Source organism: Strix uralensis, chromosome 2, assembly GCF_047716275.1.
Source record: "Strix uralensis isolate ZFMK-TIS-50842 chromosome 2, bStrUra1, whole genome shotgun sequence".
NCBI lineage: Eukaryota > Metazoa > Chordata > Aves > Strigiformes > Strigidae > Strix > Strix uralensis.
Genome location: NC_133973.1, coordinates 136,809,448 through 136,834,237, shown reverse-complemented (window position 1 = coordinate 136,834,237; position 24,790 = coordinate 136,809,448). Strand labels below are relative to the sequence as shown.

Here is a 24,790-nt window from a genome sequence, read left to right as displayed (position 1 = left end):
GCCTCTGCATCCCCCAAGCAGCACTAATTCTTCTGCAGACAGGATAAAACTTTACCCATCGATAAAAACTTCACTGCATGCACAAGAATATTTTTCCCTCTTTTTCCCATGCCACCGGCACGGCAAAGCCCGTGGTCCTGGGCAGAGGGATGGCGATTTTTTGGGGAGGAAAATGCTGATTTGCTCAATAAGGAGTATGACATGGGAAATCCCAAGCAAAAGGACCAATTAAGCCCTTCCTGCCAAGGAAAAGGCAATTTTTGGTTCACTGTCTTGAGTCTGGCCAAGAGCACACCCGTTTATGGGGACCTCATATAGCATTGCTGGGAGATGCTATATATAAATATAGCCTATAATATATATAAAACCACCTTCCACCAAAATTTGGTGCTATTTAACCTGAAAACTGCTTCTTCCCATCCAAAAATTGCCTTTTATAGGGGGGTTTGCTCCTACAAACAAGAGCTCATCCCCTTGGGACCACCAGAGAGGGCTGGGAAGGCTCTTGGCCAACCAACAGCGCATGCGTGGATGAGAATTTGTCCCCAGCAAGGGACACGTGAGGGACCCCCAAAGCCACCAGCGCTTTGGAGGGGTCATGTACCCTGTGAAACGAAAGTGTTTTTAGGATGGATGGGCACTTACCACCTGCGGCTTGGTCCTGGGGCCGTGTTCGTCAGGTGGCCGTGGGCACCGGGGCAGCCGGGGCGGTGGGGCAGTGGGTGGAGAGCGGGGTCCATCCCCGGGACCGGGGGACGTGTCACCTGAGTTGAGGGCCAGCATGTACCGCTTGGTGACATCCTCCAGCGAAGGAGGTTGGAGGGTCGGGAAGGATTTGCCAGGTGAGCGGCTGGCAGCCGGCACGGGGAGGTGGCTGTGGTGGCCGGAGGGGACAAGCGGCTCGGGGACGGTGATGGGGATGAAGGTGGCAGGCTCGCTGGTGTGACGGATGTGCTTGGTGCCTGGGCGGCTCTTGGCGAGGACGGCAGGCACCGGTGGTGGTTGGTTTTCCTGGTGAGCTGCACGGTTGGAGCGCTTCTTGGAGCTGCGCCGCGCGATGCGAGGGGACAACACATCCGCCAACTTGGGGTCAAAGCCATAGCCACGGCTGGGGCCCGGCACTGCTGGTTGTGCCGAGAGGATGGGCTCGCTGCTGGACGGTGGGATGCTGGGCTCCAGCTCGCTGATGGCCTCCCCAGGACCTTCGAAGGCGCCGGCTGGCAGCTCACCGCGGCGGCTGGGGTCGCTCAATGACTTCTTCTTGATGGTCTTGCCGTTGCCTTTCTCATCAATGAGCTTAGCCATGGCACCAGGCTGGCTGACAATGGTTCGGATGAGGCTGCTGTAGTCCCGCGGCCCATCGCTGCTGAGCGACAGGTCGCTGCCTGCGCTGCCTGCGCTGCCTGCAATGGCGGCGGGTTGGGGGATGCCCGCCTTGGCGCTCAACGAGCCCAGGAGGTTGCTGTCGACGGAGAAATTCTTCGCCTCCTCCGCCACAGAGCATCTCCGGTGGGGCATGGGGTCGCTCAGGGAGCGGTAGGGCTCGGTGCCACCCTCAGTGCCACCCTCCAGCCCATTGGCACCCGCTGAGGGGAACTTACGGCGGCGTCGCAAGCTGCCGGGGGTGCTCGGTGTCTCGGATTTGCCGGGTGGAAGGTCTTCAACCACTGCTGCCGAGTGAGCGAGCAGTGGTGTTTCGGTGTCACCGGCTGCCGGCCCAGCGTTGGGCAGTGTCCAGGAGTCCACGGCTTCATGCAGGTCTTGGAAGGGCATCCCCACGGGCTCCAGCTCCGTGACGATGCCCTCGTCCGTCACGCTCGACTCGTGACCTGACAGCTCCTCCACGGATTTCCTGCGAGTGAGGTTCTCCTCCGACTCCGCTTCCTTCAAACACCGCGTGCTCGCCGCTCGACCCCGAAGGGTCGTGTCCGTCGTCCCTGTCGGTGCCACTACCTCGGCGCCCTCCACACCTCCGCTGTCCTTCTGCTCGGCCGTGAAGCCGTAGTCCTGCTGGGAACCCATCCTGCTGATCTTCTCAAAGACCTGCCTCGCCTCCTGGATGTACTGGTCCTGGATGACCATGGGGAGAGCATCCTCATCCCCCCGCTGTCCCCCATCCAAAGCCACCCGGTCCCGGCTGTCGGTGGTGGCCAGGAGGAGCTCAGAGGAGCTCTGCTTCATGGCGCTCTGTAGGAAAAGCCGCCGCGTCCCCGATTTTTCAGAGCAGGTGAAGGACTTGGCGCGACGCAAAGTGGCTGTCAAGTCCTTGAGCGTTGGCCGCTCGCCCGACGCCCAGCGGTTGGGGGGCTGAGTGGCACCACGACTGCCCGGGGAGGGGTTGGCGATACCGGAGCAGCCATCGGAACCCGCGTCAAGGCCGATCCTCACCCCTTTCTTCTTGACCTTCAGCTCTGAGAGGTCTGATTTGAGGAAGCTGAGAAGTGTCAGGGTCTCGGTGGCGATGTCGGGGTTGGACAAGGACTTGCAGTGCTTGGCCCGCTCCCCTTCCAGCCCCGGTTGGTGCAGGCTCTCACTCCCAAAGTCCGGTTTCGCCTTGGCCGTGCCCTGCGGCAGCTTGGGACGGACACGGACCGCCGGCTGTCCCCACGCCAGGCCATCGCTCGTCCCGAAACTGGGTGATCGATAGATGCCGTAACCCGCCTGGAGAGTCCGTCCTTGGTTGGGCCAACAGATCCCAAACTGTTCCTCTTCCTTCAGCGTCTCCGTGCTGGAATAACGACTGCCGCTCCGCGACCCACCGGGGCTGCCGAAGGGCAGGATGTTCACCTTGGAGACACGGGCCACCACGGGCAGCGGGTGACGGGGGACCACCCTCCCGCAGCCTTCGGCCTCGGCCTCACCACCGTCTGCCGGGCTCTCCCAACCACCGCTCTCCTTCTTCTTCTTGCGGGCGGCGCGGTGACGGTGGGCACTGCTTTGCCCTTCGCCTTCGCTGCCCGACGAAGCGCGGGGAGAACGGGATGCCGTTGCTTCATCCTCCCCGTTGGAGCGGGGTGATGGGGAGGAGGAGGGTGGTTGCGGTCGAGTCGAGTTATGCCAGGAATGCGGGCCGGGCTCCGGCGGAGCTCCGCGGGGAGAACGGAGCGCCGGGTGCGGGACGCGGCTGCGGGGTGGAGGCGGCGGTGGAGCTCCCCGACCGCTCCCGCTCCCAGTCCCGCTCCCGTTCCCCATCCCGCTCCCATTCCCGGTCCCATTCCCGGTTCCCCCCGTCGGTTGCCGGCAGCTTTCCCCGAAGAGTTTCCGCATCGCCGGGACGCTGGGCCAACGCGGCGGCTCCGCGTTTAACCCCGGGCCCGGCGGCGACGACGGCGGCGGCGGTGGCGGCGGTGGAGCCGGGAACGGTGGTGGAGCCCCGGCATGAACCGGGCCCGTTGGCTCCGGCTCGGTAAAACGAAGCGAAAGCTGCCGTACCGACGGGGCCAGGCTGCCAAAAGCCCGGCCCGGTTGTTGCTCCGCGATCGACGCTGAAACTTTCCTACCCGGGAAGAAGAAGGAGGAGGAGGAGGAGGAGGAGGAGGAGGAAGGCGGGGAGGAGGCGGGCAGGAGCCACCGACCCGCCGCTACCCCCCGACCGCTGCCCCCCTCCGCCATTGTCTGCCCCCCCCCGCCGCCGCCGCCGCCTCCGCCCGCCCCCCGGCCCCGGCCCCGCCGCGCCCCGGCCCCGGCCCCGGCCCCGCCGCAGGCACCGCCCGGCCCCGCTCCTCCTCCGGGCTGCCAGCGGGCTTCATCCCTCCCGCTTTGTTTTCTCTCTCCCTTTTTTTTTTTTTTTTTTTTTTGGCTTTTCCTCCTCCCTCACCCCCTGCTTTTTTATTTGTTGCATTCAAATAAACTTTCCTCCCCGGAGGCGTGGTTTCCTCCCGCAGAGGGGGATGGTTGGAGATTTTGCCCTCTTTTTTTTTTTTTTTTTAAATTTAATTTTTCATTTTTGAGGGGGAGAGGAAGGTGGCCTCAGAGCTGCCCTCCTGTTCCTAGGCCAAGCATCTCCCCCTCATCCTTCACCCCCCCTATCCTTCACCCACCCACATCCTTCACACACACACACACCCCCCGCATCCTTCACCCCCCTGCATCCTTCATCCCCCCACATCCTTCACCTCCCCACATCCTTCACACCCCCCTCTCATCCGTCACCCCCCTGCATCCTTCACATATCCCCGCATCCTTCATGCCCCCCCTATATGCTTCTTTCCTCCGCATCCTTCACCCCTCCCTCATCCTTCACCCCCCACCCCATCCTTCACATCCCCCTGCATCCTTCATCCCTGTCACCCTTCACCCCCCTCCATATCCTTCATCTCCCCCCCCTGTATCCTTCATCCCCTTCACCCCCTTCCCTCCATCTCCTCCTCCTCTTTTTTTTTTTTTTTTTAGGGGATAACAGCATAAATCAGCAAAAATCGGGGTGCTGGTGAGAGATCCTTCCCTTTGCTGTGGATTTCTCCAGCCCCTGCTTTGAAACTCATCTCAGGGAAGCAGAACACCTTGTTCCCAACTTGCCAAGAGCTCCGGCGACGCACTGTCCTACGAACAGACTTTCTCGTGGTTTTTCAGCATTGCTTGTCAGCACTTGCTATTTGCAGCCCATAAGCCCTTTTCCCCCAAGACAGCAGATTTATCGCTGGGGATGTGAAAAATGAAGAAGGTGGCTGGGAGGGTTGATGGGTGAGCTGGGGCCTTGGCAGTGTGGATGGGGCTGGAGAGGTGTCCTGGCCACGTAAAGGACATTGTTATGTCTGTCCCATGAGCACAAAAAACCTGGTGGTGATGAAAAAAACCTCCAACACTCCCCCCCCATAAATGCATTTTTCAGGACGTAAAAATTGCCTTTGGCGATGCCGTGAGATGCACCTCCCTGGCAGGTATTCCTTCCTGGGATCTCCCTTTCCTCCCTCCACCCTCCTTCCACACATTTCATCCCCTCTGGGTGCTGTAGGAGCTGGTCCTCAGGCTGCTGGTGTTGAGCATCTCGCAAGCAAAGGAGATGTTTTGAAGCAGCCACCCCAATTCTAAGGTGCCCCATTGTCCCCATCACCCCAGTTCTAGGCCTGGTGGTACCAAGGACCCCAAGGCCGAGCAGGACATGGTCAGACCCAGAGTGAGCTCTGTGTGCCTCCTACCCTTAAAAACACCCAAAATTGGTGATTCTGCCATCAGGGACCTCACCGGCGTGTCCTGGAGCTGCTGGATGTCACTGCCCAAGCCCACGCTGTCCCTATAGCCACCACCAGCCTTTTTGAGAGCTGATTATTTTTTCCCCTTCAAAACTTTATTGTGGTTAAATTTTGGCCGGCCACCTCGTCCCATGGGTGCTATCCAGGCACGGGGTGGTGTGACAGAGCGGGGTTCCTCCATCCCTCCCTGGAGCCGGGTGGGCACCCACAGACCCAGCTGGATTTCTCCAAATCTAAATATTTTGCGCCCTCTCCTGGGTCCGGATGGCGTGGCCCTTCATCTCCCACCCTGGCACCTTCCTTTTGTCTGGGAAGCGATGGGGACGCCAGGCTGGGATTGTCCCACCAGCTACCGCTCTCGCAACCCCCCGGTATTTTGCCCTTCCATTGCAGGACCCCAAAAATATATCGGAGGAGATTTTGAGGTGGATGAGCTCCAGCCAAGGGAAAACCTGGGGCTGACTCTGCCTCCTCCATCGCATTCTGTGCCCTGACCCAAAGTTGTCACCATGCATGGTCCTTCCCACCAGGACACAGCCACCATTCCTGAAAAACCTGGTGGTTTGAGTTAACGCTGTGATCCCTCTCCATTCCAGCCCACGGTGATGCTGAGATCTTTGAGCATCATCCGAGAGCTGATGACCACCCTGGACACCCTCCTCATCCTCACGACAGCAAGGAGTCATACTGGGCCCACCAACCCTGGATGCTGGTGAGATACCTGCGTGGCTGCGTGTACTGGGTCTGGCTGATCCGGAATTGGTTTTCCCCTCTCTCAGCCCTCATGGTGCTGTGTTTCATGTTGGGCGCTGGCAGGGTGTTGATAGCACACTGGTGGTGTGGCTACTGCTAAGTGGTGCTTACACAGCACCAAGGATCTTTCTGACTTTTCCCCCCCGCAGTGGGACGGGGTGGCCAAGATCTTGGGAGGGGACACAACCAGGACAGCTGTTGAGAAAAAAAGTGTGTGTGGGAGGGAAGTAATAGAGTGACTTGGTGGGTACCTGACACTTAGCCAAGGTCAAACCACCACACCGGGTACCTGAGGAAGACGCCGTGTGCTTGCGGGGAACAAGTCGGGATGAAGTTGTCCGCTTGGCTGGGTGCAAGCAGCCAAGCCAGAGGGATGTTCATCCCTCGAGATTTGAAGCAAATTGATAAATCAACTTAGACATCATTATTATCCACAGACGACCTGTGAGAAACGCAGCAAAACCTATATATATATATGTATGTATACTGTATACACATACACTCACTGTATAGATACATACAGTGTTTTCAGGGTGGAGAATATCTGCACTGTGTAGCCTGTGCTGGGCTACAAACCTTCCCCTGCTCGGCTGTATTATACGTATGTATATATAGTGGGTGTATATATGTGTACATCTCCATCTGAAAAAGGCAGGGAGGTTTATTCTATACATCCTATATGTTAGAGAAGACTCACAGAACGATTAGTGGTATATTGACCCCGTGCTGCATAAGCAAATCCCTCCTTGCTGGGAGGGAGCAGCGTCCCGACGGAGGCTGTGGAGAGGCCAAACCAATGGTGGGATGTGAGGTGACATGGCTAAGGACACCGAGTAGCTCGATGGCATGGGTTTCCTGACTCCAGGCATTGTGTCCAGGTGTGTTGGCTCTGATTTTGGTGGATCCTGGTTGGGAGGTGACAGCAGGTTGCCAAGGATGCCAGGATGAGCCAGATTTGGGGTACTGGATTAAGCAGGGAGCTGGATCTGGATGATGCTGAAGGTCCCCAGCCAGGCGACAACACTGCTGGCTTGTGTTTAACCCAGCCCATGGTCATTGCTTGAGTGGGAAATCCAGCATAGGTGGCCCAGTTGCCCTTATATTCCCCTTCCCAGTTCCCAGTCTGGCCAGGGATGCTCTCCCACCCTTTTGTAGCACCAGTGGTACCAGTGGGCCCATGTCTCTTACTGGTGTGACTCCATTCTGGGGACCAGGGGATAGGGATGTCCGACTATTACTCCAGAAAAGGTCTGTGACACTGATTTTGAGCTGGAGAAACACCCAGCCCCGTGTTCCCCAGACACGTTCGAGCTGAACTAAACCCTCCCCGGCCTTTACATGGCCCCATCAGGGAATCTTGAAATGAGAAGGGGGGGAAATTGCCCCCCCAGCAGCTCACTCTGAGCCAAGGACTGTGTCCTCCATGGTCTGACCATGTTCTTCCATGATCCCACCACTGGTTTTTATTGCATTGGTGGCTTGGCCACCAAGGAAACATGGTGTTAAGCTGCTCAAACTGAGCAACCGAGCTGGAGAGAGGACACTGGATCTGTGCCGTGATGGGGTTAATACTGCGCTGCTGCAGGCTGGAGATGGGATGAAAGTGCTGAAAGCTTGAGAGATGCCTCCTCCTGTCCTCTGGCACATCCTCAGCTGACGCCATCTCTGCTCCGTGGAGTTTAAAGCGAAAATTGCTCCATGCCAGGTCCCGGTGACACCGAGGTGGCCCTTGTCCTCACCTAGGAGCCATAGGTAATGCAATGGTCATGCCGCCATTTGGAGCTCATCTTGTCAAGGAGGTAACGGGTGCTCTCACGAAACTTGCGCTGGGTGAAGTAGAAGAGGATGGGGTCGAGGACACTGTTCATGCTGGCGAAGGGACGCGTGCACTTGTAGGCAATGGCAAATGCCTGGAGATCCGGGCAGGGCAGGACGGGTGAGGAACGGACGATCAGGTAGATGGTCTTGGTGAGGTGGAAGGGGAAGAAACTGATGGAGAAGACAATGACCACGATGATGATCATACGTACGGCTTTGTCCTTCCTCTTGTGCACCGCCAAGCCAATCAGCTCGTCCTTCTGGCACAGGATCCGGGCCATGTTGCAGTAGCAGGCGAGGATTGCCATGAAGGGGAGCAGGAAGCCGGTGACGGTGAGGGTGATGCCGTAGGGGAAGTAGGCGGCGGAGCGATCTGGTGGGCTCAGGTCGTAGCAGACAGTCCGGTTCCTCTGGGTGCCAGTGGAAGCGAAGAGGAAGGTGGGCAGGCACTGGGCGATGACGATGAACCACACCGCAGCGCATACCAGCCATGTCAGCTTCTTCCCCTTCTTCTTGTGCCACGAGGCCAAGGGGTGGCAGATGCCCAGGTACCGCTGGACGCTGATGCAGGTGAGGAAGAGGATGCTGCCGTGTAGGTTGGTGTAGAACTGAAAGCGGACGAATTTGCAGGTGAAGTCCCCGAAAGGCCAATAATCCTTCTGGGTGTAGTTGTAGATGAGGAGTGGGAGGGAACAGACATAGAGCAGGTCAGCCATGGCCAGGTTCAGCATGTAGATCATGGTGCGGCTGAGCGCCTTCCGGGCCACCCAGATCTGTCCGATGACCACGGCATTCAAGGGCAACCCCACTGTGAACACCACTGAGTAGACCAGGGGCAGGAGGATCTGCTTGAACTCCTCGTGGAAGGTGCATGAGTTCCTCCTGGTGCCCATGAGGGCCGTCAAGTTGGCCATGGTGGTGCCCCCCACCGTCAATGTCCTCTCTGCTGGTGTGGCCCTTCAGCAGCGCCTGCGAAGAAGAAAGGGGATGGTTGGTGACTCAGGTGTGTGGTGTCACATCCACCCTAGCAGGGTGAACCTGGCCTGGTGTGTGTGACCCCATAGCTCCATCCTTCTGGGTGGGGGCAACCCCCGGTGTCCATACAGGCTGGGGGATGAAGGGAGGGAGAGCAGCCCAAGGAGAAGGACTTGGGGGTGCTAGTGGATGGAAAACTGCCTGTGAGCCAGCAACGTGCGCTGGCAGCCCAGAAAGCCGCCCGTGTGCTGGGCTGCACCCAGAGCAGTGTGGGCAGCAGGGCGAGGGGGGGATTCTCCCCTCTGCTCCTCTCTCGGGAGACCCCCCTGCAGTGCTGGGTCCAGCTCTGGGGGCACCAACAGCAGAAGGACACGGACCTGCTCGAGCGGGGCCAGAGGAGGCCACGAAGATGCTCAGGGGGCTGGAATACCCCCCTGTGAGGACAGGCTGAGAGAGTTGGGGGGTTCAGCTGGGCTCCGGGGAGACCTAGAGTGGCCTCCCAGGACTGAAAGGGGCTACAGGAAAGGGGGGAGGGACTCGTCATCAGGGAGTGTAGGGATAGGATGGGGGGTAACAGTTTTAAACTGAAAGAGGGGAGATTTACGTTAGATCTAAGGCAGAAATTCTTCCCCGTGAGGGTGGGGAGGCCCTGGCACAGGTTGCCCAGAGAAGCTGTGGCTGCCTCCTCCCTGGAAGGGTTCAAGGCCAGGTTGGACGGGGCTTTGGGCAACCTGGGCTAGTGGAAGGTGGCCCTGCCCGTGGCAGGAGGGTTGGATTAGGTGACCTTTAAAAGTCCCTTCCACCCCTAACCAGTCTGTAATTCGATGATTCTAAACCACGCTGATGGGTTCAGGGGTCCATCAGGAAGGTGAAGGTGGAGGCAGTGGGACTGTGTGGTGTGGTGGCACATGGGACAGCATGGGCCATCATTACCACCATCTCAGCTCCGCTTCCTCTGACACTTACACCCTGTAGAAAGGTTTACACAAGGCCAAACCACCCTCACGGTGGTGTGGGAGAGGAAATTGTGGCGCAGCGTGCCGTTAGCCTCCGGCACGGCTTCCTGCTCCTCTGCAGGGGGTGCCAGAACCCTACAGCCAGTCACCCGAGCGGGCTGCGTGCCCTGAGTTTTGGGAGATGCCACCTGCACTGAGCCCAGCACGACCCACAGAAGTTTCGTGGTTACTTTCATCCGGGAATCGAGACTGCTGACAGTCTGGTCCAGGAGGTTTTCGGTTTTGCGGGCTAAGGGAGCCCATCCACATGGCCTCTGGGCTGCTCTGAGCTGAGGAAGAGGCCATCTGCTTTTCTCAGAGGCTTTTCTCAGTGGTCCTACAGCACGAAGAGACCCCTGGTCATGTCACTTGGCCGAATCCCTCGCTATGCCACCCATGGGTGCTCCTAGGTTGCAGCAGCCCAGAAGCGTGGGCAGAGCTGCTTCTCCTTCCTCCTCTCGCTTCCTCCGTCCACACTTGCTCACCCCTGCACGCCCCAGCGGGGACGAGTTTGCCTGGAAATGGGGTGGCCAGTGTCCCCACGGCAGTTGGGAAGGGAAACTGAGGCAGGGAGATGGGTGGCCAAGCTCCGGCAAAGTCCATGGGACAGAGGGGACTTGGGGGGAGCACACAAGTCCAGGGGCCACCCCCTTAGCGCTTACCACTGTGGTGGCCCCATTTCGGGTCTTTGGGGATTTACCAGCCTCAGAGCAGAGCTTGGCCATGGAAATAGGCTTAGGAAGAGTGTTGGGGACACGGACAAGGCTCTCCCATTTTTGGGGGTGCTCCGGACTTGTAGATCAGTCTGCCCCTGCTCTCCCTGCTGCCGCATATCCCTCCTGGCATCCCACTGAGTCCCCCTGCACCCCACTGAGAACTCCTGCACCCTGCTGAGCCTCTCTGGTACCCCAGTGAGCTCCCTTCACCCTGCTGAGCCTTCTGGCACCCCGGTGAGCCACTCTGGCACCCCACTGAGTCTCCTGAACCCCACTGAGCCCCCTGCACCCTGCTGAGCCCCCTGCACCCCATTTAGCTCCCCCTGTAACCTGCTGAGCCCCTTTGGCACCCCAGTGAGCCACTCTGGCACCCCACTGAGCCTTCTGCACCCTGCTGAGCCCCCTGTACCCCGTTGAGCCCCCCTGAACCCCACTGAGTCCCCTGCACCCTGTTGAGCCCTCCCCTGAACCCTACTGAGCCCCTCTGGCACCCCAGTGAGCCCCTCTGGCACCCCACTGAGTCCCCCTGCACCCCGCTGAGCCCTCTGACACCCCACTGCACCCCATTGTCACCCCAGCTCCAGGCAGTCCCAGTACCCACCTCTGCCACCTCCAAGCCAAGAAGTGCCCCCAGGGCTGTGAACTACCTTATCCCCTGAGACCCCCCAAACCTCCCATGAGCCCCAGGGGCAGCACCCACCCAGCCCCCACCCTGGGCACCCACAGCAGCCTCTGCCACCCCACGTGTGCTTGCAGGAACCCCGCCATGACCCTGGGGACAAGGTGGCCAGCAAGAGGCAAGCGGGGTGTTACCTGTTGGGGTGCCACGGGGTGCTGGGGCATGCCACAGGGTACTGGGACCTGCCGTTCTGCCCAGCACCCCGGAAAATCTGTGGCTCCTGGGGTGCTGTGTTCACCCCATTGAGCAACACTTCCCATTTCCACCCAACGGCAGCACCCCGAGGCAATGGGGAACAGAAACCTGGGTGGCACCATGGGCACCACGTGGCATGGCATGGCACAGCACTGCGTGGCTGTGTGGGGATGGTGTGGCACAGCCCCATCATGGCTCCATACATCCCCATCCCCTACACACATACGTGGACCCCCTATACACACACGTGCAGGCTCCCTACACGTGCAGACATGCGTGTGCACCCTCCCATGGACACGCTCTACACGTGTGCACAGACACACACCCCCCGTGCACCTACAGTGCACCCCAAAAAGAGCCATACCCGGACACCAAGGGACATCCAGAGCTGGTAAATGCCACCCGGGCAGGGGATGTGCCCCAGACCTGGCTTGGGGATGCCAGTATGCGGCCAGCTGAGGCCATCAGCTCTGTCACCACAGCCATGAATTTTTGGGTCTTTTCCCTCATTTTGAGTCTTCTCTCCCATTTTTGGCTCCTTCCAAGGGTGGGCATCTGGGGACAGCTGAGGTCATCTGGCATGGTGGCACCAAGAGGAGGAAGATGCTCCAGTTGCCTTGTCCCCTCTTGCTGCAGACACATGAGGGAAACTGAGGCACAGGCACTGGGTTTGGAGCAAACCAATGTGGCTCATGCCCCATTTTAACAGATTTTCTCCCCAAAACACCCCTTGGAAGGGTGTTAGGGTGTTTGTAGTGGAGTTCTAAGGGACATGCCCAAGGCTACATAGGCCATCGGTGGTGGAGGGCATCCACAGCCAGCACTGAGCCAAAAATACAATGAGCAGAAATAAGGGACATTCCGCACCGCCCCCCCCCCACCCCGCCAAAAAAAAATGGCAAATGAGAAAAGAAACCTTTTTGCAAGAGGGAAATGGGGCACTGAATCTCAATGCTGCTGGGCTGGGAGGGATAGGAAAGCTGGAGGAGAGGAGGAAAATATCCCTCCTGATCCCAGGAAAAGTGCAGCTGTGGGATGCGCCAAGCACAACCTTTCTATCAGACAGTGGAGAATCCCCACCCCCACTGTAACCACTGCAACCGCCCGTAACCTCATAAATTGCCGCTGTTTCTAATTAACGAAACCACATCAAGACACTCGGCCCCGTCCTGCTGCTGCTGCACCCGTGGCACGTCCCTGGGTCATGATCTAGCTTGGCAGATTATCCAAAAAGCCCCTTTTATTCATAAAATAACCCATCACAGGAATCCCTGCCAGGCCTTGGGGTGATGGCATGGGCGTCTGCCACCCCTAGAAGCAGACATCTGTGGGATTATGGGGATCCGGTCCCGGTGCCCTGACACCACGGTGATGGGCACCAGGAGAAACCTGTTGTGAAAGATTTTTGTTGGGGACGGAAGGGGTGCCCTGATGCCACGGTGATGGGCACCAGGCGAAACCCATGGTGAAATGAGACTTGCAGGGGTGAAAAAAGGGGTTCCCATGGCGTTAGGGTGCTCTGCAGGATGGGGTCACCCTTATCCCGGGACTTTGAGGTGCCTGAGAAGGAGGAACGGGGTTAAGAAAGAGAAGTGCTTTCACACCACCTCATGCAGGCCTTTCTCTGGTGAAATTAGCTTTAATTAACACCCTGATATTAAAATGAAGGGGGTTTCGGCAAGCTTGTTACAGTGGGAAAATATTTGGGCTGCTGCTGCCCTTGGATAGGATGTGGGGGTGGCTTCCTCCCTTGGAAACCTTCCTCCGTGGTTCATCCTGCCCTGTGAGGAGATCGCGGCGGAGACGTCTCGGTGGCTTGGTGACAGGGCTGGGGTGGCGGAGGTGGAAGCGAAAGCTCCGGCTCAGCAGATCTCAAAAGGGATGAAGGGGGGATGCTCCCGCCCTGCTTGGCCAAAGCCACAATGTCCCTGTCCCCGAACATCGCCTGGCTGAGCCCAAAACATCTTCAGGTGCCCGTGGCTGTGTCCCACCTGCCCCAGGCTTGGGTGTTTTATGGGAAATCTCTGTTTATTGAAGCCCAAAGGTGCAATGATGTGGCCAAAGAGACATTTTCGTGGACCTGTGGGGACAGGGAGCAGGGACAGTCCCGCCGGTGATTCTGGGTGGCTCTGCCACTGATGTACTCTGTCCTCGGGTGACTCCCTTCACCTCCCCACACTTTGGTGTCCCATCTCTAAAATAAATCAACATCTCAGGGATGCTCTGAGCAACCCGGGCAGCATTTTCCTGCTGGAAACAGGAGATGCTGGGGCCAGGGAAGGTGCAATGAGTTGGCCTGGTCTCAGCTGGCAGCATGGGCTCTGGCTGGGCTTGTATAAACCCACACGTATATACACACAAGCATACAGGCACATATACAGCCACATGTTCACCCACATGTACATACATATGCATGAACATATGTGTACAAGCATATACACCTCTCCATATAAATACACCTTTATACGTATATACCTCCCTCTATACCTCCATACATAAATGCACCTCTATACATATATACCCCTATGTCTATACTTCTGCACATAAATACACCTCTATACATATATACCCCTCTCTGTATATATACCTCTATACATAAATGTACCTCCAGATATGTATACCTCTCTATATCTATACCTCTATACATAAATACACCTCTATACATATATACCTCTTTCTATATCTATGCTTCTACACACAAATATACCTCTACACATATATACCTCTCTCTATAGCTATACCTCTACTCACAAATAGACCTTTACACATATATACTCCTCTAGCTATACCTCTATGCATAAATACACCTCTATACACATATACGTCTTTCTATATCTATACCTCTACTCATAAATATCCCTCTACACATATATACCTCTCTCTATATCTATACCTCTATACTAAATATACATCTAGACATATCTACTTCTTTCTATACCTGTACCTCTCTATATAAATATACCTCTATACATATATACTCCTCTATCTATACCCTTATACATAAATGCACCTCTATACATGTATACCTCTCTCTATATCTATACCTCTACACATAAATATCTCTCTACACATATATACCTCTCTGTATATCTATACCTCTATACTAAATATACATCTAGACAAATATACTTCTTTCTGTATTTATAGCTCTACACATAAATATACCTCTACACATATATACTTCTCTATCTGTACCTCTCTACATAAATATACCTCTAGACATATATATACAAACATATATATGGCTCTACATGCACCTATATACACCCACATCTATACACACACATTTCTCTATACGTATCTATAGAAATATATATGTCTCCACAGACACATATATACAAACTTCTATTCCTATATACACAAATATATGTCTCTGAGCACATGGACTCACACATGTATATACATAACTCCATCCATATATATACAAATATATTTATGCTTCTATACACACGTCTACGCACACATGCTCGTATATACAAATATATTTCTAGTTCTGTGTGTGTATATGTGCAAATACTTACAGATTTATATAAAAAGGCAGAGGCCAGGCTCCTGGCACCTGCAGCAGAGACGCTGGGGAAGACCAGGTCCCTCGAGCAGGTTTGCGGACGCTCCGCATGCGACGGCACCTCCGGCACGGGGCTGATCCCTATGGATGCTCCGGGAGGTCCAGGAGCATCCCGGGCGCACCCAGGCCGTGGGAGCAGAGGGTCTGGGGTGAACCCACCCGCTGAGCTCTGCACCAGCCCTGCCGTGGGGGTCCCGGCGTGATTTGAAGCCCTGCTCCGCTGGAAAAGCTGTTAAACCTCCCCAAAAGTCGCGGCTATGACGTGGGGTGGCTTTGGGACCACCCTAAAGCCCAACCACAGCACCGATGCTCTCCGGATCTGACCCAGCGCTCTCCGGATCTGGCCCTGTCCTCTCCAGTTCAGCCTCATCCTGCTCAGTTCGGTCTAATCTGCTCAGGTCTGATCCTGCCTGGTTCACACTGACCTGCTCTGGTCCCATCCTGCCCAGTTTTGTCTGACCCACTGCGGTCCCATTCTGCCCACTTCGATCTGACCCGTTGGGGTCCCATCCTGCCCAGTTTGGTCTGACCCACTGGGATTCCATCCTGCCCGGTTTGATCTGACCCTCTCGGGTCTTATCCTGACCCGGGTTTGTCTGACACGCTTGGGCCCGATCCTGTCCAGTCTGGCCCCATCCTGCCCGGTCCTGTCTGACCCGTTGGGGTCCCATCCTGCCCAGTTCGATCTAACCCGTTGGGGTCTCATCCTGCCCAGTTCGATCTGACCCGTTGGGGTCCCATCCTGCCCGGTCCTGTCTGACCCGTTGGGGTCCCATCCTGCCCAGTTCGATCTGACCCTTTTGGGCCCCATCCTGCCCAGTTTGATCTGGCCCCCTCGGGTCTCATCCTGACCCGGGTTTGTCTGACACGCTCGGGCCCGATCCTGTCCAGTCTGGCCCCATCCTGCCCAGTCCTGTCCGACCCTTTTGGGTCTGATCCTGCTCCTGTTCGGTTTGACCCTGTTGGGTCCCATCCTGCCCGGTCCAGCCTCATCCTGCCCTGTTCCCCTCTGCCCCCCTCGGGTCCCATCCTGCCGCGGTTCCGTTGGTCCCGTCCCTCCCGTACGCGGCACTTACCGGCAGCGGGATGCGCCGGGGCAGCAGCGGTGCTCAGCGTCCGTGGTCCCCGTGTCCCCCCCTCCCCGCGCCGCTGCCGCCCGCCGCCGGCCCCGCTCCGCCCCGGGGCCGTCCCGCTCCGCCCCGCTCCGGCCCCGGCACCTGCGGGACGGCCCCGGAGGGGGGGCTGGGGAAGGGTCACAGCTGGATCGGGACAGGGGAACATCTGGGCTGGGGGTCTGCCAGCTGTAGGGGGGGGGGGGCTGTCATGCAAACATCTGGTTTGGCATCATGGGCGAACATCTGTATTGAATAGGGTGTTGCGGGGGGGGCGGGGGGGGGCTTCCAAAAACCCCCAAAATGGGATTTGTAGGGTGGGGGATGCTCCAGCCAACAACTGGATTGTCCTGGCCGGAGGTTGGGAGCTGCTGGAGCCTTCGGCGAGCAGCTGGGTGTCGGGGACAGGGTCTCCCCGCGGCACTGGGTGGCAACAGAAGGTGTCGGTGGCTTCGGAACTCATTAACCAGGCGGTCAAGCCTGGGCGCTTCCTGAGCAGGGCTATTAAAGAGCAATAAGGAAAGGAACCCCGGGGGGACGTGGTGGATATGAAAGGACCGATGCATAAATAGCCCAGGGATGCCGGGATTGCACGGGATGACGGGCTTGGCCCTTCCTTTCCCTGGAAGCCCAGTTTGCCCTCCAAAATGATTCCCCTCCTTCCTCTTTAGGGGTTTGTGATGGGTCTCAGTAGAGGTGGAGGGCAAGGAGGTGCCGGCCGGCATTGCCGGGATGATGGAGCTCCATGGGGGGTGCGATCCTTGAGCGATGCACCCCCAGAGCTGGCACCCAAATATGAGGTGAGGAGCTTTGGGCAGGGGCTCAGCTTCACGGTGTGGGATGGGGAGGTGGAATGAGGTACCACAGCCCGTCTGGATCCCACCGGCGCCTGCGTTACAGAGGACAACGCGGGCTTTCATCGATCCTGGCGCGAGCCAGCGGCCAAGCCGGGTAGCGGAGCCACGGGGGAGATGGGCTCTGGCAGGAGCAGCAGTGAATATTTGCAACCACAGCCAGGCTGGAGCCATCACCCTTTTCCTGGGGCTGCCCGGGCTTGTGGGGTTGGGTTGGCGATGGCTCGGTGCCCTTGTGAAATTCCCCGCTGTCTCAACCGCCACAGAGAGACGGAAACTGGGGGGAAAAGTGTCTTTCCCCAGAGTCGAGCAGAAAACACGCCTTGTGCAAACAAGCCCAGCAGCCTGCGATGGGGAGCCCAGGGCTTTCTGCAAGCATCCGGGGAATGTCAGCTGAGAACGGGCACAACTCACTCCTCCGATGAGCCACCAGTGAGAGCACTTATCCCACCTCCAGTGCTGCCTCTGTCTTCAGGGCAGGCTCCAAGATGGTGAAAAAGAGCTGGTGTCCTCCTCCCTCCCAAGGCACGGTGGGTGTCCTTGCAGGTCCCCAAGGTGATCGCCTCATAGCCACCTGTCCTGCTGTGGGGACACTGTAAATAGTGGAGGGAGTGTTAAAAAAAGAAAATAAAATAACGGCTCCTGGCTGCCTGCCAGCCCCAACCGCCTCCACTGAGCCTGGTAGCCAGACCCATAACCTCAAGCCCAGCCCTACAGTACCTGGAATAAACGGGAACCCCCCAAAAAATGACATTTGGGGGTTGATCAGGGATGGGAGAGTGAAATTTGGAGGCAGTGGCAAGGCTAAAAAAGAGATTTCAAGCAAGGCATCGTTTTTACGCCTCTTTTTATTCATGCAAAAGGCAGGCAAAGCTCATTGGGAAAAATAATCGGGGAAAGGGAATAGCCTGGGTTCCTCTTGAAGTCTCACCGATTGAATTAATCCTTGGCAAAAAGGCCTGGCACGGTGGCTGGATTTGGCCTCGTGAGACTCTTTGGCCCCCTGGTTTCTCTTCCTCCGGCTGGATGTTGCCAGTAATCACATTAACGGCTGATTCCAGGCGACCTTTGCCGCTGCTGCCCGGGGTAATTGCACCATCCCACCGGGCTCCAAGTTTCCAGCCACCGGCGGGTCGCAGGATGGTGCGGATGGAGAGAGGAGCATCTGTGGTCAAGACCAGGGAGGCAGCCAGGAGCTGGGACTATGCTCCTCCAACTGACACAAAACTCTTGTTGGAGGCGAAAAGCAGCATTTTTCAAATGCTGAGGCTTCACGAAAGCCTCAGGGCACAGGTGTCCCCACCACCAGACGCTGGGTGTCCCCATGGGGAGGGTCCTGCAGGGCTTTCAGGTTCTCCCCCAACACAGACGTACCAGGGATGCAGGCTGGGTCCCTCCTGCCTCAGGCTCTACCGCCACTCACCAGACCGGAGATGTCTTGCATGAAAAATTTAATTACATCTAAAAGCTATTTATAACGGAAATGGAATTAATTTCTCGTGTCCTTCTGACAATACCAGCCTGCCAGGGTGGTGGACCTGGTTGAACTTGCTCATGAGGAGGTGACATTTGGTGGCAACTTTCTCTTTTTTAACCAGATGGTCACTCCGGGCTCACCTGCAGACATCTGCTACCCCAGCACCTGCCTTTGAGTCCCCAGATTTTTGGCAGAGAGGGTGTTTGGTGGAGAAAGTCTCATCTCCTGAGGTCCTCTCTGATGGTGCCCTCCATCCTTTTGCTGCAATCAATGTTCACCGCAGTCAAACCAGTGCAGCTACCTGGGGCGAAAGCCCCAACAGAAGACGACAAGTCTCGCTGCTGGACTTCTGTGTTGGAGAAATTGGTCAACCTCCATTGCCATGATGGGTCCCAGGCCCATGTTTCTGGCCATCCAACCCAAATTTCCTTCCGGAGGTGACGAGGTCCCAGAGGCAGCCTATGAGCCCAATGCAACTATTTTGCCAGGGCTCCACGGCAGTGCCAGGAAACCTTGGCTTTGATGGGAATCCAGGCAAAAAAGCCTTGGCTTTGCTCCAGATGCGAACTGACCTGCTGTTCCTATGCATCAGCATTTCTCAAGAAGGGTGTTTCAGCTCATTTTCCTCCCCAAACTGCTTTCCTAGAGCCCTGCAGACATCAGCAGGGGAGGAAGGGGTTGCTGAGCCTCTCCTCTCCCAGCACGTAGATGATTAACACTTTGATCTTCGCAGGCTTCCTTTCCTCTCATCGGCACACCCTGATGTGCCTCAGGGACTCAAGGTCATTTTGCTCATTGGTTTTCTTGGGAATCCTCAAGAATCAGTGCAGAGCATGAGGATCCAGGCACGGGTGGTGTCTTAGGCTCCAGCTGTTTCATCCATGACTTCAGCAGAAGGAAAGTGGTGGGTGCTTGGGAGGTGGCTTGGGCACAGGAGACCTTGTTTGTCTGTTGGTGAAGCAGGTTGGGAAGGGAGATTTTGGGACTCGCTTCTGGGGGTTTTAGAGGTGGGAAATGTCAGGGCATGAGGGGGTCTCATGATAGAGGTTTCCAAGGTGGGCCTTCACACTTTGTAGCCACCTTTGAGAGGTCTTCTTCACCCCCACTGCTAGGAGGCTCTGCAAAGGGGAAGGTCACCGACTCTCACTGCCTCATCCTCACAAATAATTGCACTTTCTCCCTTTGAGGACAGAACCGGGGCCTGGAATAGGGACATCTCTGAGTTTTGCATGGTTGAGTGGAAATCAAATGCCTCCAGGTTTGCCACAATCTCTCATGCACCTTCTTCCCCTTCTTCCCATGTCAGCAGAACACCTAGCCCTTTTGGGTTTTCACCCCTCTGTGGCTCTTCCCATCCTGGGAGAGCCCCGAGCTTCTGAGGCTCAGCACAGCGATGGCCATCTCAGTGTTCTCACCAACACACCTCTTCATAAACACCCATCCTTCCCATCCCCCATGATGGGAGACCGTTGTATGGAGCAGAAGTGCAACCTAGCATGGAGCTCAACCATCATCGTGCTGGCAGAACTGGGCTCTGCCAGCAGCCCCAGGGATGGGTGCAGGTATCAGGTGATAATCAAAGGGTGTCCAAAAGCAGGGTCAGATCCCCATGGGGACCTGTAGGATCTGGCCATGTTGCCAGGTGCCCAGGGGGTGATGGAGGAGCATGCTGTGTCCCTTTGGCTCACCGCCTCCAGGGTCCTGTGCTTTCCAGAGGAAGGAATAAGGAGGTCAAAGTGCAGGAGACCTGCTGGTACCTTTGGTATTTTCCATCCGGGAAAGATTTAAAATAACTTCCCTCAACTCATTGCTGTTTCCTCGATAGCTTGTTTGTTTTGGCTGTTGGACCAGAGAGAGTTCTCCAGCTGGAGAGTTTCCTCTCTGGGAAATGATTGTCCCCAAGTTACAACCAGGGATGAAGGATGGAAATGTTGATGGAGATGCCTGCTTTTGGGCTACCACCATCCCAGCAGGACCACACACCCAAGCACATTCATAGGGTGACAACAGTTATTTTAAGGTTGAAAACCAGCATCTCAGGTATGAGTCAACCAGAGGAACTCCATGATCATGGTCCATCACCATAAACCAGGGCCAAAGTGTCCCAACTTGCCACCATGTGCTGCCGCAGGAGCACAGATTGTCACCGACCTCATGGCCACCCAACACCTGGGTCTTATGGGTGGGTCGAGGCAGCACAAGGACAAGACAGGCAAATTTCTCACCCAATTGGGTGTGAGTCACCAGGAACCCAACAATTTTGTGCCCCTCAAATTTAATGCTTTGCATTAAAAACTACTTGTTAGTGCAACTTCTTGTTCCTTCCCCAGGAACCCCATGCTCGGTTCTGCTGCTCCTGCAGCAAGTAATAAGGGATTTTGAGTGTGATGAGTTCACTCGAGACTTCCAAGCCACGGCTCAAATCTCCCAGCTGGATGGAAGTGCAAATTTTAGTCCGTGCAATTATTCTGTGCCTTTCTGAAATGGGAATTTTAAGTCTCTCGCAGCTCTTTTTGCTTGTTAACACCATTAAATGCAATGCTGTTGACTCAGGATGTCTATCCCCTTGCCAAGGGCTGTGAGGGTGCAGTGGAGACCTTGGGAACTCTTGAGCAGCCAGAATAACACCCAGACATGAGGTTCCCATAGGGACAAAAACCTTCCAGGAATTAAAGCTCAGCGCATGGACCATTTGCTTCCCAGGAGCACGCAGGGACCCACTCAACTCTTGAGTTGGTTCTCCTTTGCCTGCAAGTGGGTCCATCACACCCAGCCACTGCTGCAAATATTTAAGCCACAGTGTCTTGTTCCTTCTATTGTAAAGGCGACCAAACTGAACATTTATTTTGGGAAAAAAATTGTTTCATGTCCGGCATTGTTGGTGATGTATTCCGTGTGAAGCAACTCACGTGTTCTTGCTTCTCACTTTTGGTTCTGCTTCTTCAAAGATCACGCCATGCCCTTGAAGAGAGTGAAAGCAGAAGCCATGTTCCAAGAATTTGTCTTTGGAAAAGAGCAGAATTACAGAAACAAGGCAAAATTTAGACACAAGTTTTCTCTTCCGCCATTTACGGGTTGGCAAAAAAGCCCCATCAGTGCTTGAGGTTTCTACTCAGCTAAACCAAATGTGATGGTAAGATGTTATAGGAAGATTTTGGACGTATCCCTGATATTGTTACTCCTTGATTTATGGATGACAGTTTATTCTGCACTGCTTGCTGGGAGACAACTGAAACACAGCTTGCTGGAGGCTTTACCAGGAGCATCCCCACAGAGGGGTCATTTCATGTCCTCCATCCTCAAATGGGGATGATTCCCATCTTTTTCTTCGCACCTAGTCCACCAGGAAACCCTTGCACCCCCTTTTCTGCAAGCAGAGGAGGACTCGAAACACCAACAAACCCACTCAGGGCTTGCTATAGGGTTTGCTTTGGGTTATGGGCAACATTACCCCTATAGCAGCAAGAATTAGGGGTCCAGGGCCAGCTCGGTGCCCAGGATAAGGAAGGAGACAGGAACAGCTTCCCAGGATGGACTCAATTTTTGCAGGGACATGGTCCTCATGCAACAGTGCTGGAAGCAGCATTACCGTTGGCAGCATCTTTTAAACAAACCTCAGAGCAGAGCCCGTGCCCAGACGTTTTGTATAAACACTGGGGTGAAACTATAACAAGGAAAATACAATCCTGGGGGGTCCTGGCCATCAATTGTCTTGGTTTGGGCAAGACCAAGCACGGTTGCTGCACCTTCTCTTTCGATGTGGTGCCTTGCATGTGTTTGGGTTTTTGGGTGCTGCAGGGAGGGAGGGTGATATTTGGGTGCCTGTCCAGCACAGGATTGTGGCCAGGAGATGTTCATGGATGCTCAGGAGATGCTGATGTGGTGGTCAGGTGCATCCCTGGGGGGTGCTAAGACCATCCTGAGCAAGAATGTTTGCACCCATCACTGCTGGGAGCTGGAGCGTGGCCCAGCGAGCTCCTGGGGCATTGCTGTGGTAAGCCCCATCTGTGCCTCAGTCTCCCCAGTTGCACAAAAGAGTGAATACCCAGCTCCCAGCTAACACCTGGAAAACACTCCAGGACCCTCAAATGGGGGGGTTGTACCCCATGTCTGCTATAGGTGAAGCCCTCTGGATCAGCAGGCAGGGCTCTCCTGCCCTCAACCTGCCTGTCCTGCGTCACCCAGGACGCCTGAGACCTGCCCAAACCAAAAATGTTCAAGCAGGTCCGTCCCGTTGGGGATGTGTTGCAAAACCAAGGCGGCAGCGATGTTCTGCACACCAGCGGGGAGGGAGGAGGGGAATTGGACGGCAAACAAGATCAGCTCGTTCCTCTCGCGCTTGCGTGTGCTGGCAGGCAGCGCAGGCAGTGCTCTGCTCAGGCAGTGCAGGCAGCAGTGGGTGACTTAACTCACAACATCAGCGTGCTCTGTGTTACCCTTTTGCAGGGTATCGGTCTCTCTAATGTGTATATGTTTTTATCCTTCTTCCCACAAATAAGGTTTGGTTTCATTTAACTATTTTATTTTATTTTATTTTATTTTATTTTATTTTATTTTATTTTATTTTATTTTATTTTATTTTATTTTATTTTATTCTATTTTATTTTATATTTTATTTCATATTTTATTTTATTTTATTGTTTTATTACTTCTAATCTACTCTATTCTAGTCTAGTCTAGTCTAGTCTAGTCTACTTTATTCCAAATTTATTTATTTTTTTCCATGTGGACACTGCCAGACAGCTTAGACCCAGCTCCAGGCTCAGGGAAAGACAGACATATAGCATTTTAAACCCTTTTATTTAGGCTGGGAGCCTAAATGTGGATGGGTTCCTCTCTTTCCGTGCACATCAAACCAAGAGCCCTGATCTCAGCAGGGTGGCAGCTGCTCTAACATAAACTTTAGGGATAAAGGCCCAGACGAGTCTTTAGCATAAACAGAAAAAACCTTGAGAATTAGGTGTAATTTAATATATCCAGTAACCCTAGGCATTCTCACTTCCTTCCTGTTATTATCTATCTGACATGATCTTCTATTCTTGGATACTCAGAAAAATTTATTCAAAGGAAAACTGAACAATAACAAACATGAGATTAAAATAAAACCAGAAAAATAACGGGAATAATGATCGAGAAGCTGGTTGGGCTTCCAGGAAGGTTCGAGGAGAATCTCCCGCACGGGGATGTGACTGTGCCGTACTCCAAATTTCTGTTGGAGGGGGAGATGAAGGTGCTACGTTGCCTTCAAGACAGCAGCTGGTGGGCTTGGGCCTGTTTGGTCCCAACTGGCTCATCTCAGTGGGGTCGTTGGAGAAAGAGCCATTGGACCTTCTCTAAAATTTTTTGTGGAGGAGTCCATCCATGAGACACATGGTTCTGAGCACAAAGTATTAGCGGTCAACAGGACCTTGTCTTCCAGAGGTCAAGGGGACAGCCTGCGACCTGGTGGCTGCAATTAAGCATGTCATTAAATCTCTTTTTTCTCAGCACCTTGACATCTATTTTTCAACCCAGATATAAGAGGAAATGCTGGTTTTCTCCACTGGGATAAGAGCAGGTGCAAACAACTCTTGGCTAACCAAGACCTTGGGGCACGGCACACCTTACAGTCTCATCTCGCCTTGGCACGCCTGAACGTGCCTCTCTGCTCAGTCCCAGTGTAAGGGCTGAGCTGTATCCCATGTGCTTGATCTCCTCCTGGGTGAGTGTCCAAATGCCCTGATCTCGGGTATTTTAGAGGTACCACGTGTCCCATAAGTCAACACAGCAATGATCCATTTTGGCCATTCCCAGGTTGGTAGCTCACAACCTCCAGAGATAGCACTTGCCTCCGCAGCGTTCATGTGTGCAGAAGGTTTTTATGTCTGCAAACAACCAAGACAGCTCAAGGGTTTGGCTCCCACCCTGCTGACTTCTGGATGTGTTCTTCTGTTGGCTCTTCTCCCTCTTCCTTGCTCTGCATTTCAGCAGACCGGCCCTGCTCCTCCCTCCTCTGCACGCCAATCGCTTGCCAAGCATTAACATAGGAGAGCTCCCAGGTATCAGAGACGTCACCAGCTCGCTCTTCAGGGTGTTGGGACCTGTGTGCAGACAGGATGATTTCTTTGGGCATCTTCCAAGCAGATGTCTCCAGTGGGTTGTGTTCCTCTCTTACATCCCAAGAAAGTCTTTGTAGGTATCACGCAGGGCCTGGAGAGGACAACAGAGTCCGTGTAGGTCTTAGGAATGTCATGTATGTCCTAGGAATATCACGTAGGTCCTAGGACTGTCACATTGTCCTAGGGTCATTGGGTGAGGAAGACATGTTCACACCAGCAGGCAATGTGAAATGGTTCACTGGCATGGTGGCAATGCCAAACTGGCTGGTTTCTCCTTCTCTTCCTCCTCCTCCTCCTCCTCCTCCTCCTCATCCTCCTCCTCAGGCAGTTAATATTGATTGGGCTTATGAATTAACTT

At 55.2% G+C, this 24,790-nt stretch overlaps 2 protein-coding genes across 2 annotated transcripts in view; both read right to left on the bottom strand.

Moving 5' to 3' along the window:
• The window catches only part of ARHGEF17 (Rho guanine nucleotide exchange factor 17), a 36,338-nt gene extending 32,726 nt beyond the window's left edge, over positions 1–3,612 (bottom strand). The window contains exon 1 of the mRNA XM_074860538.1: positions 646–3,612. Within this exon, the coding sequence (XP_074716639.1) occupies positions 646–3,612 (2,967 nt within the window). The remainder of the gene's footprint in view (positions 1–645) is intronic.
• Positions 3,613–6,590: 2,978 nt separating this feature from the next.
• On the bottom strand, positions 6,591–16,029 carry P2RY6 (pyrimidinergic receptor P2Y6). The gene is made up of 2 exons (XM_074861086.1): positions 15,968–16,029; positions 6,591–8,732 (listed from the first exon to the last, which is right to left on the bottom strand). Exon 2 carries the CDS (start codon positions 8,675–8,677, stop codon positions 7,685–7,687), a length of 993 nt encoding a protein of 330 aa, XP_074717187.1. The 5' UTR covers positions 8,678–8,732; positions 15,968–16,029; the 3' UTR covers positions 6,591–7,684.
• Positions 16,030–24,790: the final 8,761 nt, after the last annotated feature.